Raw genomic sequence first — 17,470 nt, forward strand, 5'->3', positions numbered from 1 at the left:
AAGAGAAAATATGCAAGCTATTAATATAACTTGAAACCTGAAAATCCATCTGGCGTTCAGCCATCCAGGGCTGAAGTCTTAGGACTTGCAGAGTCTCTAGACAATAATTATCAGTTTATATTGTTTCTTTGGAGCATGAGCAAAAGTCTTCTGAGGATTAGTCTGCAGTTCCAGAATAACTAGATTTACAATTAAATTATTTCAAATCCAGACTCCGTCACAAAGGGCTTCAGCTTCCAAAAACAGTGTAAACTTTCCCCCAAATATTATCTATAACTGCATAAATAAAAGCAAGTTACAAAGCTGTCTATGAAAGAATTCTTCAGGTTCATAGCTTTAACAGGCTAATCCAGAGTTTGTTCAGCCAGACGTCTGGTGACCCAGAAGATTTAAACCATCAACAGCAGCACACGCTTTGCTGCAAGTAGCACACTGACCTTCTCAACCAGAGAGTTTTATTTTCAAATATCTGACTAAATATGGAATTTGCAAACAGTTTCAGATGAGAGACTTTGATCCCTTCAAAATATTGGTCTATTAAAACTAAAAAAAATATGCATGTATTTCAGGTTTGCACAATGGGTTTTGTGCAAACATATTGCTTAATTATCACAGAGATGCTGCAGATGATTCTTTAAAGCAACCATCTCTGTTAAGCTCTTCTACTAATCTGCACATCTGGATATTTCATTTGTAAGGTTTTCCAGACAGTGCACATTGATAATATGCATATCTAGTCAGTCTGATTTAGCCTTGCACACATAAGAATGCGGTGAATGGAATAAAACTCATTTCAGATCAAATGTTCATTCACTTCAAGGTTTGATTGAAGATGCAAATGAGAAACTTTCTGTATCGAGGAGGAAAGAGAACAACGTGCTCTGATTATTTCAGTGTAAATGGAGTTTAAATTGCAAATCGTGCTTCAGTTATGACCAGTTCCTTAGTTCATTCTTAAAAGATTTACTGGGACTGTACTCTGAGATTCATGTGGAAATTGTTTTAGTTTCTGATGGATGAGCCAAAGTTGACTGTTGCCCACTCAAAAATTTACTCCTACTTTCAACTGAAGAAGGAAGTGTGCAAAAGCTGATGAAGAATGTTCAGAGTACCATGCAGTCCCTGAACTAACAACGTACAAGAAAGGTTCTTGAGACTTGGAGCTTGGCTAATAAAGCTTGGGAGTATAGCTTAAGCAGAATTCCTTAATAAAATTTGAGTTTTGTAGCTTTACCTTGATACGGGGGGGGGGGGGGGGGCTGGGATCTAGGACCCCAAAGCTCAGGGATCCCACTCAGAGAGCAGCAAATGATAAAAGCAGTAGTAAGTGGGTTTGTCATTAGGAAGTGGATTGAGGGACATGGTTAGGCTCACTGGGGATGATGCTGGTGTTTTATAGTCAGCAGAAGCCAGCTGGAAACATACACAGCTACAATGTACACTTTACTGTTTTTACTTTGAAAGAATGTCAAACTTTTCAACAATGAAACAGTGCTTATTTCTAAGTAAATAGTTTTGCATCAAGACAGCAGGAGAAAACTCCATTTTATTTCTACAGTCATGGTGCTACTCTGATCGAAGTGAGTTTAAAATGCAAAACCTGCACATGCTCCGAGTATTTCCTTTTTAAAGGGAAGGCAAATATTTTCTGTTCGTTGTTTTGCTCTAGCAAATCAGGAATGTAAAAACAATTGCAAAGCATGAAATTGGGGAGTGGGGGTAAGGAGAAGAGAAATGTTAATTGTGTGCTTCAGAACTGAAGCAATGCACACCAAGTCCAGAACCCAAAAATAATAATTAGCTGAAGTACTGCTCTATATTCCCTAGACTAGCCTTTCCAAACTTTTGGTCCCCCAAAGAACAAGTCCCTCCAGACACAGCCAGCCTGTACTGATGGTCAGGGATGATGGGGATTGTAGTCTAACAACAGCTAGGGACCCAAGATTTAGATAAACTGACCTAGGTAAGAGTGCTGATCCAGTTCTGTCCCAGGCCCCACCTATAACCATGTGACATGATGGTAGGGCTCTTGCCTAAGGGTATTCTGTCTATGTTTCACCTGAAGCAGGTCAGAGATCATCTTCCTTGAGCTAGATCAGACAAGTTCAATGTTGCACAGCTCCCTTATGAAAAAGGCTTGCCATTTCCCTGGGATGTGCCCTTTGCCATGGCTCAAGGGCTGCAGAGTTTCTGTAGCCTTACTATTTCGCCTTTGGGGGCTTTTGAACAGCTCTGTCTGCTGCGCAATTGGTGTCCACTGCTTAAACAGAAAGCAGGGAACATGGTTTTTATGTGATATCCCTAATTGAACATGAACATTTGGATATGTTGAGTGAAATTTGTGAAAATGAATTTCTCAGCTCCACCTTTCCCTTCTGCAGCAATTTTAAAAAGTCTGCTCCTAATGAGATCCAGGGAAAATGAAATATTTTTATATAAACGCAAATAAATTCATTTGAAGCCTTGAGTGACAGGGATAATGTGATTTTACTGAAATGGCGTGTTCTTCAACTGCAAGGAGGTCAAGGTCTTATTCTTCACTGTCAAGACACTACCAGTTTATTTACTGAAATAGCCAGAGGATATGCAAAGGTTTAACATATGTGGATAGATGGGGAAGGATGAGCCAAGCATCAAATTTTGATGTGCGATGAAAGTGCATACAAAGGGTTTGGAGAAGTACCAGTAAATACCTAACTGAGAGCACAAAAGGCTACAAAATAGTTTTAAACAGTTACTCATGCTATGAGCTTAACTACATATAGCCAGTCATTTTAACAGTTATTCTGTACCGCTTTAAAAGGTCTTTGTTTGTTAGTCTTTTGCTTTAATGTTGCTGTACACCACCTGCAGAACTGGCCCTGTTACAAGTGCCACATAATGCTCATTCTACAGTGGTAAGAAATCAGTCTTTTAGCCTGGCAGTTCCTGCGCTCTGGAAGTCCCCAACATTAAGGCAAGCACCTTCAACTGTATTCTTTCCAGCACCTGTTTGCAACATCTTTGTTTAGGCAAGCCTATCCGAACATGTAGAAGTTAGAATATATTGTAGGCTCAGGGTCTAGACAAATGATCAGGGAGGATAAGAGTATCAATGGCTATATAATACTTCCAGGATCAAAGGCATCATGCCTCTGAACAGCAGGAAAGCAACAGTTATACAGGGTTGCTGCTTCATGTTCTTAGAGATTTATCAGATTCATAATAGCTGGCCTCTGGAAAACAAGATGCTGGACTAGGTAGGTGTCTGGTCTCATATTGCATACTTTGATGCCTTTCATTCTCCTCAAAGCCCAATACATAGAACTACTGGGCTGCCCCATGGTGCTAGCATGGAACTGAAGCAAGCTGCCATGTCCTTTCTACATTTTCTTATATCCCAGTTTCACAAGACCTGAATTATATTGATAAATCTGATTAAAAATTACATCCTAACTTTTTTTTTAAAGAGCATTTGCTGTTGCACCCTGCATTGTGATGGATGATCACTGCAATTTTTGTATTTATTTGTTAGTGCAAAGTACCGTATATAAGCAACAGTATGAATTCATACATAAGCTCAGCAGCTGTTTGATTTTGAACACTGTCTTTCTATCACCTTATCACAATACAGCATATAAAGTGTCAATCATTGTCCTACAGCAAAATTTGATTCCTCTGCAAAACAAGAATAAATAATGCACATAATATTTCCTATGACTTAAAGAGGTATACTTTTTTATGTTATTGCCCTTCTGTTTCATAAAACACATCATTTATTACTGGCTCTGCATTTCTTTGGCATAGGGTTTTGTTGGTAACTTTATCTACTAAAGGTTTGTCTACTCTGTGGCATTCACAGAGTCCTGAAAGCTGGAAATCTCAAAAGCGGCAGATTCCTCTACAGAATCATTGTGGGTGGTAATATCATACCCCAACAATAATTTAGTACTGTGGATATGCAAATGTCCCCCTGATCAAAATGGTCAGGGAGATCTTGAGATGAAGAATTAAATCAAGGAAACATCCAACCCAATTATCAAAGACACATTATGAAGGTTCCTGGCGAATCAGGAAAGTTTACTACGCAGAAAGGCCTTACAAAATAGCCTACAGATGTTTTGATTTATACATTCTATGAAACTTGGATGAAATGAAAAACTTGACAAGGTCCAAATAAATGGCATTTTAGGATATGTGCAATCTGGACTATAACCCCAAGATATCCAAGATAAATAAGTAGAATGCAGAAGATGGGTACTGCTTTTTATGGCTCTATTAATATCAATGAAACAGGAAGTTGCAGAACATATCACAGGTCATCAGTGCCCTGCTGAGCCTATGCCACATACACAAAGAATGTCTAAGTAGTCAAGGATCAATAGCTATAATACATCTTGAAGAAGAAAACACTTCTGGTGTTTCAGTCTTTGAATACCTTATTTCATAGAATTCCATTTTGAGGCACTGCACATCAGGAGATCAGAAGGTCACAAGTTTATATCTCTAAGATAAGCATTGCTTTTCTTCCATTTTTTTGAAAGTTCACTAGACTGCAGATTCTAAAGCTTAGAAGAATTGAGAGACAAGTGCTCAGATTCTATCCTGCAGTAATTTATTTGTTAGGGCTAAATCTGCTGTGAATTTTTAAAAAGCAGCAATCACCTTTGCAGTTGGGGTGGGGGGTGGGGGGAAACTAGCTTAACTATTTCAAAATCCTGAATATGAAATTTGTTTGAAGTTTGAATTTGTTCATGCCATCATAATAATAAAAATAAAATAACAATAAATAAGTGGACAATCACATCCAATATATTTTGCTGCACTTTCCCACCTACACACTTTGCTGCACCTACACACAGGTTTCTTGTTTCCAAAATGGGATGGGGGGGGGATATTCCAGATTTATGCCCCTATCCATTAAAAGCAGTGCTTGCTCTCTGTTAAAAAAAAGAAAACAACTTTTAAGCACCTGTAGAAATCACAAAGGAGTGTGACCTAGATTTCCTACCTCAAATGGTCTTGTCCTACCTCTGCATTGATCCCAATGGATTATTAAATAGGTCACATCTGACACATAATCAGTTGCAATAAGAAAGTCTTATATTAAAAATGAACCTTTGAGTGGTGCCACATACTATTCACAAATCATCAGAAACAAAACGGACAAACAAAGCATCTCAAGTATTCTCTGCACTGAGAGAGAAATATACTAAAACGTATGAGAAAACCATTGATATCCTAACTTTTGAGGAATGCACATATTTGCTCCTTTGAAATAGGGATCAGTACCTGGTGTACCTGGTGTTCCCTGAGCTGAGTAATAAGAACAGAAGAGAAGCAATGGCTCATCTGTTCCAATATCCTGTTCTCACAGTGGCCAACCAGATGCCTATGGGAATTCCATAAGAAGGCCCTGAGGGCAACGGCATTCTTCCTACTTGTGATCCCAGATTCCCGGTAACCAGCATTCAGAGGCATATTGCCTCAAACAGTAGTACGTAAGGCTGAAACCTAACCCATCAACTCATAAACTAAAGCATTTTAGGAACTGAATCCTGGATACATAATATGGGAGGACCTTTTTCCAGATGCGTATTCAGATTCATTCAGTTTTAGCAATAAAAAGTAGCAATAAGGTCTAGCAATAACAAAGGGTACTCATAAGCAGGGCCTGATTTAGGTTTGATGAGGCCCTAAGCTACTGAAGGTAATGGGGCCCTTTATATGTCCAGCTGTCCTTTGTCAACAACAAATGGTTGCTGTTTTTTGTGTTGAATATATGCTATATGTTAATTTATGGACCTAATAGGTATCTAAAGCCATTTGCACATGCAGAATGTAGGCCCCCTATATATAGATATGAGCAAACCAGTGATATTTTAGGGAGCAGACTAGCAGGCGGGGCCCATTACTTACATGATAGGACCCTAAACAACGCAAAACACTGTTGCTGTATGTAGGTTTTATTTTATTTGTTTTTTTATCTGATATTTTGGAAATGTACACCCGGTTGTTATTTTTCCTTTAAATTTTTTGAGGGGCCCCCAAGAGAGTGGGGCTCTAAGTTATAGCTTGTTTAGCTTATACGTATATCCGGCACTGATCATAAGAGGAAGCAGGTGTGGTTTGAATGCCCAGTCCTGCTGAAGTGGATGCTATAACTACAAACCCCAGCATCTCTCGCTGGAATGTGGCACTATTCAGTTGTAACAAAAACTTTAGTTTAAAAAAAACCAGGCAGACTTGTTGCCAGCACATGGTATCCTCAAGTAAGAGCTGGGGCCCTGGGCTACAGCATGAATTGATGCTTTCACCTGGAAGAGGTGGTGACCACTGCTACTGCCGCTCCTTGTGAGCTGCCCATCAACTTGCCCTTGAATACTAGGAGGCATCCCAGGAACGGTGTCATTCTTGCTTTAGCCAGGCACCTAGTCATTAAGGGAGTAAACCTATGCACACGAACAGATCCGGGAACAGGGCCGCTGCTGGCTAAGCCAACCTAAGCCCAGCAGAGGAAAAACAAGCCTTTAAAGTAGTGCTTGAGTTACCCTTTTTGTCAGCTTAAGTTACACTGGGTTGTCAGGTCCTGTGACAGAGCTGAACCATGCTGTAGGATTGCTCTCTGAATGTGGGAAGCCCCTAACTGTTAGTGAACTAGTTGGTTTATCTCCCCTGCTTTCCCCCCTATTTTAATTATTTTGTTTTGAAGTTTTTTTTCCAAGGTTTTATCATTGCTTTCTGCTTTGAATATTTATATCACTTGAAAAGCGCATTACATAAAAAAAAGAAAAAGAAATTGCCAATATTCTACAATTTTAAAGAGTTAACATTTTATTTGTATCTCAAGATTCATCATCAACATTTCCAAAGAAACAACAATACACAATCCCTACCTTGCCATCCGGGCTTACATACAGGCTTGACTTCAACTCGTACCAACACATCTTCAGTTGCACGTTTTTGCCCACAGTCAAAAGCCGTTACCATTATCTCATACTGAAGCTGTTTGTCATAACTCAGCTTCTCGGTATTTCTGATATTCCCTGCAGGTGTGAAACAGGACAATAAACTGCAATTGCTTCATTGTCAAGATCCTGGGTTTATATAATAAAAGCAGCAATAATTGCCTGAAGTATACAAAAGGACTCAGATATAACAGAAAGTGGGGGCAGAAAGGACAAAAGGAAAGATCTGACCTTCCCAAATGCTTCTTATTAATCTAACTTTCCTTTTTTCCCCTCCTTCAAACAATGAAAATAACACTACTTTCTTACACAGGGTGGAGCATATGCTTTCAGGACTGGGTTCAACAGACACAGGAAACAAAACAGAATCCAGACATAATCTGAAAAAAAATATTCAGTGCAGCCCTGGTGAAACCAAACCCTTATGGTTATTTCTACATTAAGGGCAAAAACCTAGATATGAGATACGTTGGCTAAAAGGCTATAATAAAGCTGCAATGAGATAAGGCATAAATCTTGCCATGCTATGGAATGTGAGATATGCTGCCGTGTGAAAGACAGACTGGTACAGATTTTCTGAAATGGTGGTGTGCCCATTGTTCAAGTGCAACTTCATTGGCAGGACAGCCCAGATGAGGTGAATATATAGGTGGTATTGAAAGGGTGGACGTGGGTGGTGCTGTGGGTTAAACCACAGAACTTAGGACTTGCCGATCAGAAGGTTGGCGGTTCGAATCCCCACGACGGGATGAGCTCCTGTTGCTCAGTCCCAGCTCCTGCCAACCTGGCAGTTCGAAAGCACGTCAAAGTGCAAGTAGATAAATAGGTACTGCCCCGGCAGGAAGGTAAATGGTGTTTTTGTGTGCTGCTCTGGTTTCGCCAGAAGTGGCTTAGTCATGCTGGCCACATGACCCGGAAAAACTGTCTGCTTCCTAGGCCAGTAAAGAGAGATGAGCACCACAACCCCAGAGTCATTCGTGACTGGACTTAACTGTCAGGGGTCCTTTACCTTTACCATTGAAAGGGCAGGGCAAAAATATCAAATCATTTAGCTCTACATTCTCTGAGCACACCCCTGACAATGATGAAAACTTCCAGATTAAAGTGCTAGGAGAATGAAAATCCCCACCCCTGTTCACCTTGATGAAGAAGAAGGAAACCATGACCATCAACAGCCCCATCCACATCATAATGACATAGCAGAAGCTATATTCTGGACTCAAACCTAGGATCCCATGCCTATGAAATCTGAGCTGTTCCACTAGGCTAGGGTGATTGGGTCTTCAAGGGGAAACAATGTGTCCATGGTGCCTCTGTTTCCTGACTCCTGCTGCGGCACAAATATCATGGATTTTGGCCCAGGTTTACAAAGGCAACATTGATTATCAGGAATAAATGACAGTGACACTCCAGAGTCTGTTGTCTTTCTGGTATCCTTCATCAAACTTTCTGCTACCTGTGTGGATACACTGGAAAAGTTAGTTGGTGGTGAAAGCATCTCCTGTATCTTCTCTTTGGAGAATCTGACCAGCTTTTTTAAATGATAGGATTTTGTGCTACCAGATGAAAAATAAAATTCTGCAGCAACAAAATCAACCTGACAGAAGCATAAATGTGACAAATCACCTGTCCTGGTAACAAAGAAATGGCAGTGTTCACAAGAAAAAAAGGAACAGAGAGGAACTGGAACTTGCAGTTCCCACCTTCGGAAACGGTAGAGGACCTTATGATTCTAAAGTAGTCTCTTTAACTAATGAGTTCAGCATTTTAATTCAGGCCATTTTTGCTGAATGACAGTTCCTTTGCAAGCTGAATGTTGGCAGACTCTAATATACATTTCATATTATGTGTGCTAACAGATTAAAGTTTTCTGTAGCAAAGAAATGTTTAATCTTTCTCATATCCTGAAGCTGTGAACATTTTCAACATGTATTCATGTCTATATACTGTATTCTACATATTCACTAAAGTGGATTACATGACTAAAATAAGTTTTGTCAAAATTAGTTATGATTTTTAAGCTTTCCAACCAAAAATAACTATGGCATTTAGCTTTGAGTCTTAAACCACCAGACCTCTTGTGGAGGAGGCACATGAAAAAGGGCCTCAGAGGATGATCTCAGGGTCTGGGTAGGTTCATATATAGAGAGGTGGTCCTTGAGGTATTGCGGTCCTGGGGCATTTAAGGCTTTATAGGTGAAAACTAGCACTTTGAATTGGGTCAGAAACTAACTGGCAGCCAGTGCAGTCAGAGAAGGATCAGTATAATATGCTCAAAACGTCTTGCCCCAGTGAGCAACTTGGCCACTAAATTCTACACTGGCTGAAGTTTCAATAAAGAGGCATTGGATGGCACCCATAGTATATGTTGTTCTGTTGGCATCTATTTGTCTCAAGAGAGAATGGAGTGTGCCTCCAGGGGTGAAGTCAAACTGCTTTGTTTGCCACACCGAAATGACCTCTCGGGACACAAGCCTTGGCAGTGTGTATGGAGGTCCTGGGCTGCCCAGACGCTAAGACCCTCCCCCCAGCCTCACTGATGTGGTCCAAAGGAAATCAGAGCAATACATTTGGCACTAGCTTGGTATATGAACTCACAGACATGTAGAAACATATTGAGTTTCTACTAAAATCACAAAAGCAAATAGTTTACACACATTGTCTAAATAATGCTTCTCTTCTACCAAGTTAGCACTTTATACAACGGGTCTACTTATCATATTTTTGTTATTTGCTTATTATTTATTTGGTGTATTTATTTCATTAACATTTCCTTTTATAAATATTCCTTTGTCTACTTTGTGTTCGCTTTACAAATGCTTTACTCTGTGATCTGCAGGGAGAATTCCCAAGACACTGAAGTTGGGTAAATCAACATTAGCAGATTTCTGGAACTTCCTTGGCATATCAACTGGCCCCCAAGATTTAAAAAAGCACCAGTGTGTTCATTAAAACTATTTGAAGTACATTAAGGTTTTTTTTAAAAAAAGAGTTGCAATTAAAGAATTATGAGTATTTTAAAAATATTTTCTGGAAGCTCATTTGGAGAGTTTTAAAATATAAGTTGATCATAGATTTATTACACATTCTTTATTTAACTAATTTTTTTCACTTAGCTTTTAAATTTTAAGCTTTATGCTATGTATGGTCCAATTCCCAGCCCCCATGAGGCAAAACACCTGGATGTATTTGTTTATTTAATGTATTTTAGGGAACCTTTTAGGGCAAAGCCTGACAAGGCAGCTTACATGATATACACAGGTAAAAATTAACTTTATCTAGTACAAACTCCAAAGCTTAGAAAGTCTGAAGTCCAAGAACCTCAGCTCAGAGAGTTGGAAATTGATAGGATTCTATGGCTTCTCCATACTTCCACTTAAAGGTAAAGGTACCCCTGCCCATACGGGCCAGTCGTGACCGACTCTAGGGTTGCGCGCTCATCTCACTCAAGAGGCCGGGAGCCGGCACCATCCGAAGACACTTCCGGGTCACATGGCCAGCATGACAAAGCTGCAACTGGCAAGCCAGCACCAGTGCCGCACACAGAAATGCCGTTTACCTTCCCGCTATAAAGCGGTACCTATTTATCTACTTGCACTTAGGGGTGCTTTCGAACTGCTAGGTGGGCAGGAGCTGGGACCGAACGACGGGAGCTCACCCCGCCGCGGGGATTCGAACCGCTGACCTTACGATCATCAAGTCCTAGGCACTGAGGTTTCACCCACAGCGCCACCCGCGTCTCCTATACTTCCACTTGTCCCATGCTAAAAAGCATGGACCGACAGAAAACCCAATTGCCATTTGGTCCGATTCAGTGGCAAATCATGGGTTTCCCTGGCGAACCCCTTGATACACCATTTTACACATGTGGAATTTAAATAAATCTATGTAAAGAAAATGAATATGCAAAATAACTAATCTGAAACTAAAAAGAACCTGTGTAGATCAGTGGTAAGTACGCCATACAGTAAGTGGAAACTCAGCAAATGTTGACATATGCCAGTAGCAGAATATCTCAGATTACCATCATTAAGTGCCTAATACCAGTAGCAACTTGTCCAGTGGGACACAATGGCAACACTCATTTCCTAGCCACTTACTGAGAGGGTGTCGGGTGAGGTGGTAGGGAGTTTGGCACATTGTGTTAACAGTGGAAGAGCCTTTCTGGTGCTCTGGCCCAAGCTCTACTGACCTCCATGTGCCTTGACCCTCTCCCTCCTGTTAAGTGGCAGTGATCCACTTCTGGTGTCTACCCTGGGTAACTATAATAGATTCTTACAATCATGAAGACAGGAAAGGGAGGGGAAAGCCATGCATTGCCATGGACTCGACCTGTGCTTCCCACCCCTTAGGACAGATTTTGTAGCCTGTGGTAGACAGCAGGAACAATGGGTCATGTATCCCAACCTCAGTGGGATGAAGGGAGTTGAGCCTGCTCCTCATTCCCACTGCAACTTCCTGTACTTCCATAACAGCACGGGATGTAGTGCTGGAGGCTGCAGCATGAAGAGGAAATAGGAGCAAATGGGTGTGAAGGTATATAATCAATCAATCAATCAATCAATCAATTCAAAGTGTGTGTACTCTCTCTCTCTCTCTCTCTCTCTCTCTCTCTCTCTCTCTCTTCCTTCCCCCAACTTTTCTTTAGTAGCACGTGTCAAAAGTAACTGTCTATGAGCACTCATTCCAAAACTCACTCAGGTCGATGGCAATCACTCCATCAACTTGCCATTGACTTCAACCAGCTTGAAAACAGCCTCCAGGAGAACAATATCAGAAACGAGTTCATTCTTGTGACAGCTAAATAGCTAGCAACTTACCTCTCTCCCAAGGTCTGGCAGTCACTCTAGCCATTAAATAAATATAAAAAAGCTCCTCTGTACATTTGGGCTACATTATAAGCACAGTTTCCATTTGCACAGTGCTCTTAACAAACACAGTCCCAATGATCACATCAATCTTAATATCCCCTACAGCTGAATAAAAAGTTGCAAGCTGATATATCCATGGGGTACAAGATGGAGTTCTACAAACACTTTTAATCAGATGGGGGGAAACTACTCGAGCCATGGAGTGCCTAGGAGGAAAGGAAATAAAACACCACAACAGTCATCCACAGCTCTACAGGGCTCAGGTGAAGCTGCAGGGGCTGCAGTTTTCTCTTAAATGTGAGTCAATGCTCTGTGCTCATTATCCCATGACACAAATAGAACATTCCTCTACAGAGGAAGAAAATGCAGCAAGCAACCTATACTAACACAGAGACACAGGTTTAAAACATGTACCTGGGCTGTTGAATCAATGTGTGTATTGATAACATTATTGGACTTAAAAAATGCACATCAAAAAATAAAAAAATAAAAATACATGTGGGCCTTCATCCTGTGAATGAGACTAAAAGGAATTGAGCAGAATTGGTTTCTTAATATTTTTTTCTATCCATTACAATGTGATGGGGTTTAAGAGCCCTTCAGAGACTTGACTGTCTGTGGAATGGGAAGGCTTAGAAGAGCAAAGTTTTCAACCAAGTAAATGAGTGAGGTATATAGGGCACAGTGTTATCACAAAAAGAAAGTAAAGAGCAGGAGTTGCCAGGACTCTGGCTAAATTTTGGATTATCATAAATCATGTGAGGGTAAGCTTCTGTTACACTCCATCTTCCATCTCATCCTTAACTAGATTTAAATGATTATACATTAGGGGTGTGGATGTGCTGTGGATGAAGTCTGAAGAGCAAACTAGAGCACACTGCTTTGGTGGTATTTGGATCACTTCCAAAGTAAGCAGGCTCTTGACCAAAGTGGTCCAAAGTGAATCAGACCAAAGTGGTACAAGGTGAACAACGCTTCAGAACCACTTGAAAACTATGCTGAGTCTTTCTATCAAAGGAAAGCAGTTGTCAGTGTGGAGTTTTATGACTGGCAGGTCTAGATGCCAATCAGAGAAAGACTTTACCCAGGACTTATCCTATTACAATGCTTTTTAGAAGGGCCGAAAAGTAAAATATCAGAAGCTCTTCTCAATATCTGCTCTTTGCTATTGTATCTGTCTATGGAATTGGTGGTGGCAGCAACAGCAGTAGAACTCAGGATCTTTGCAATTCCCGAATCAGCTTGAGAACCATGAGATGTTGCCTGCCCATTCTGTCCACATCTTCATCAAGCTCTACCCTCTGTGGCTCTTTCCTGGCCTGCTCACTTGAAATAATGGTTGATAGCCATGACAGGTGTTCTCAGATACCCTTGCCAGTTCCTGTCACATATGCATGTGACTCAGGGCACATTGTTCTGCCAGACAGTTTGCCAGGTTTGAGGCTCCATGAGTTAGGATTAGGGTAGTCACGGTCAGAGAGGAGGATACCAAAACTGGTGGGATACTGCTGCTATTGCTATTGTAACCCAGCTGCTCTTAAAACAATTTCCAGTGATAAGTTAGGCTATTCATCTCTGAAACAAAGAATGGCAATGACACACAGAGGGTTTAACAAGCAAGCAGAGTTTTATTAGGGCTATACCAAGGCCATCACCACTTCCACTGTACCTTTGTTTCCAAAGATGGTGTGATTTGGCAATATCCATTGGGTGAAGAAAGTCATTTTACTTTGGGGGTTTACTTAATAAAATAAACTGTGTCACATTTTTCATAGTACATCACACACTATTAGTCTGGTCACACTCACTAATAGTGTGATAAGACACATGGCTCAATCTTCATTGACCAGTCCAATCTGACATTACATGCCACCAGAGTTCAAATTCTGTTGCAATCATTTCTGCTGTAGAAGTACAGGAATTGACCCATCTCATGACAGCTATGAGACTTGTCATAACCATATTTTATTTCATATGCTGTTAATGGATACAGGCCACCTGCATTTCATGGAGATTTATAGAAAAACAAAAGAGAACTAGCTTGTACTGAAAATTTGAATATTTGGTGTTGGAATATAATATTGCACTGTTCTGGGGGGTGTATTCTTTGTTTGTTATTATCTGAAAAAGTTCCTATTTTAAATGCTTGAAATGGAAAGGAGTGATCCTGGCCCTCTGTGCTAAAAGCTATGGAAATCTTAAGACATCTAAGAGTCAATGTCCCAATTTTCCTAATGCAATTAGGAAATAACCTCACAGGTCATTGAAAACTGAGAACCATTAGCTTTTTTTCCTGTGACATTTTGACTAGCAACACACACTCACCAAATGTCTAGTGCTCTCTATTCAGGGCCCACTGACCACCCTTTTTGTTCCCTTGGGAACACCTCTTCAGCCATTTTTCTTCTAAGATCATAACTGGTTTCTGAACCCTGAACACAGTGTGATTTCAACAAAGCAGTCACGGTGACAAGAAATCAGTCTCTTAGATCACTCTTCTCATCCTGGAGAAGAGTGACTAGTGGGGTGCCACAGGGTTCTGTCTTGGGCCCGGTCTTATTCAACATCTTTATCAACGACTTGGATGATGGACTCAAGGGCATCCTGATCAAATTTGCAGATGACACCAAACTGGGAGGGGCGGCTAACACCCCAGAGGACAAGATCACACTTCAAAACGACCTTGACAGATTAGAGAACTGGGCAAAAACAAACAAGATGAATTTTAACAGGAAGAAATGTAAAGTATTGCACATGGGCAAAAAAAATGAGAGGCACAAATACAAGATGGGGAACACCTGGCTTGAGAGCAGTACATGTGAAAAGGATCTAGGAGTCTTGGTTGACCACAAACTTGACATGAGCCAACAGTGTGACGTGGCAGCTAAAAAAGCCAATGCAATTCTGGGCTGCATCAATAGGAGTATAGCATCTAGATCAAGGGAAGTAACATCACTGCCAATTACTATAATGGGGATTGATGAGGTGGCGGTGATATTGGGGCTTTTCAGTATGCCAGCATGTCTGGTTGGTTCCACCAGTGCAATTCCAATCTCACTGCCACTTTGCCTTTCCTCCCAGTAAATGGAAGCAACAGTGCTGCTGGGATTTTACTATCAGGATAAGCTTTTCTGACATTAGCCATGTTGCACTCCTATGCATTAGATAAAATGTGCTAGTTTCTACCAGGCCAGCAGCATGCTGTCTTCTGGCATAGATAAAGCCAGGTATGGCAAAATGAAGAGGTTCCCCTACCATCAGAATAATTACTCTTCTCAGTCAGTTATGTTCCTGAACATGGAGATAATTGCTTTCAGATGTGTTGAGATGCATGTCCCAAGCTAGCATGATAAATCTGTTGAAATTATGCAGTACTCAAAACAGAATGTTTCAAAACTGAAAACTCCAGATACTCAGATTGTCTTCAAAATTTGGAATAAAGAGAAATTATCTAGAAATACAAAAGGAATCATGCACGTGCACATTTTATTCAGCACGTGCACCTTATACTTCATTTTTAAAATTCCATGTCATTGCATCCACTCCAATAAAAAACAGCTATACTAAATAGCTCTTGATTACTTAAACTCCATTTCAATCATCTTGATTGCTCCCTCCATACAATATTCAAAAAATTTCCCTTCCACTCACGCTATTGTAATGAGAGCAGGGATTCTCTTTACCACCATTTGCATTTTACTGTTGCTAACTGGTTATTATGATTTGATGCTCAGCTGCGCTCTGTGAGAAATCGGCTCAAATAAAGACAGATCCATGTCAAATGGGGGAGATGCTTCTGATAAAGCAATGCAGCATGAAATGGCTGCTAAGAGAAAACAAAAGCCCTGTGCACACTTTTAATTTATAATGTTGGCAACCCTCAGATGGAACTTCAAATATAAAAGATGCTCATCTCTGAAATTAGACTAATATTAAATTGTTCTGGTGGAAAAGAGTTGTTACTCCCTGCTCTGTTGTAAGGGATATAAACAGTGGTCATATTGTGGTGGTTCTCAGAAACAAACAAAATTGAGGGTTTTAAATTTGATGGAACTAATGATTTTTTGCCAAGAAAGAGAGGGAGAGAGAGAGTGCAAGAATCCACATTTTAGTCTTCATGTGATGCTCCTATGGATTCTCTTTAAAATGAGACAATAGCGCTACATCTTGTCCCACATGATGGATGGGAAAATATATTTGCTACAGGAGAAATAGAAGCACAGGATATATATTACATTTACAGCACTCTTTGGGGTTTATAGGAGGGTGTAGTGCACATTGCTGTTGGTTAAGGAATATCTATATTTTGAAGAAGGAAAAGTGCATAGCCAGCAAATAATTAAATAATGAATGAAGAGTCAATTAATTTGCAATACATGTCATGGGAGTGGCACAAGGATGACCTCGGGTATATCACCTCTATTTAAAGGAATATACCGTATTTTTTCCGGGTATAAGACGCCCCCATGTATATGATGCCCCCTACTTTTGGGGACCCTAAATTTAGAAAATGGTGGGCATATGCACTGTCCGTGTATAAGACAGCCCCAGATTTTTAACCTTATTTTAAATTTTAAAAATCTAGTCTTTTACATGGAAAAGTACGGTATGTGCACTCTCATATCCTTAACTACTCCAGCACTGAAGCCATCAGACACTATAAAGACAGTTCTAAAAATATACTTTAAAATGGGCATTAAAAAATATGGGCATGAAGCCAGCTGGTGGTGGTGAGATTTCATAGAAATGCTAATGGTTTCACAAATACTGTCAAACAGATACCCACAACAATAACTCAAGCAGTTTCCTACAGCACACTCAGTTAAAAGTAAACTCGGATTAAAAATTCAAATTTCATTGTCACAAAATATTATAGCTTGACTACGGATATAGTCAGTGCCCACCCGAATAGAAACACTATCTTGAGAAAAGTCAAAACATGATTGCCTGAAAAAAGAGTTCCACTGGCTTCCTATATTTAGGACTACTTTGTCCTAAATAGTAAGTTTCATCAAGCTGGTGAGTACTAGAGACTGGGCCAATTTAGCAATGACAGCATTCTCTCCCTAGAGATGTATGCATTCATATGGTCCTATCTGTACGGGTCTTTAAATGCATGCTGAATATATTTTTGTAGTGTACTGTGCTGGAATTTTAAAATCTTGCAGCTTTCAGACTGGAATTGTTATAATTTATTTGTTTTATGCAGTTCTAATTTGTGAGTCAACTCGGAAGGGTTGTGCCCTGAAAGGCAGGCTGAAAAACCCATAAATAAAGATGTGGCTCAGAATTCATAACTGTGCAACGGTAAGCACTCACCATTCCTGTCAATGGCAAATGGAACGTCTGTTGTGACAATTTCATAATTGCATATCTGGCTGTATTGAGGAGAACAGTCCTCATCTATGGCTTCCACCTGCAATACACTGTCATAGATCTTTCCCTCTGTCACAGTAGCCTTATAGGATGTTTCCTTAAAAGTTGGTGCAAATTCATTGACATCCTTTACCTGGATATGGACCACAGCCCTAAAACGAAGAGAGATCAGTTTGAGTCTCACAATAGAATGCAAATATCAATGCACAATCCAAGCCTGTCATTAAGTGCTAACATTTAAAATGTACATATTTTATATTTATTTTAAGTAGAATA

General features: G+C 40.2%; 1 protein-coding gene across 1 annotated transcript in view; it reads right to left on the reverse strand.

Moving 5' to 3' along the window:
- The window catches only part of CLSTN2 (calsyntenin 2), a 331,857-nt gene that overhangs the window by 69,783 nt on the left and 244,604 nt on the right, over positions 1-17,470 (reverse strand). Inside the window, exons 4-5 of the mRNA XM_081006884.1 lie at positions 17,138-17,346; positions 6,876-7,025 (exon numbers count right to left, since the gene is read on the reverse strand). Of these exons, the coding sequence (XP_080863010.1) occupies positions 6,876-7,025; positions 17,138-17,346 (359 nt within the window). The remainder of the gene's footprint in view (positions 1-6,875; positions 7,026-17,137; positions 17,347-17,470) is intronic.

This window comes from Podarcis pityusensis (genome assembly GCF_964106645.2).
Source record: "Podarcis pityusensis genome assembly, chromosome: 5".
Taxonomy (NCBI): Eukaryota; Metazoa; Chordata; class Lepidosauria; order Squamata; family Lacertidae; genus Podarcis; species Podarcis pityusensis.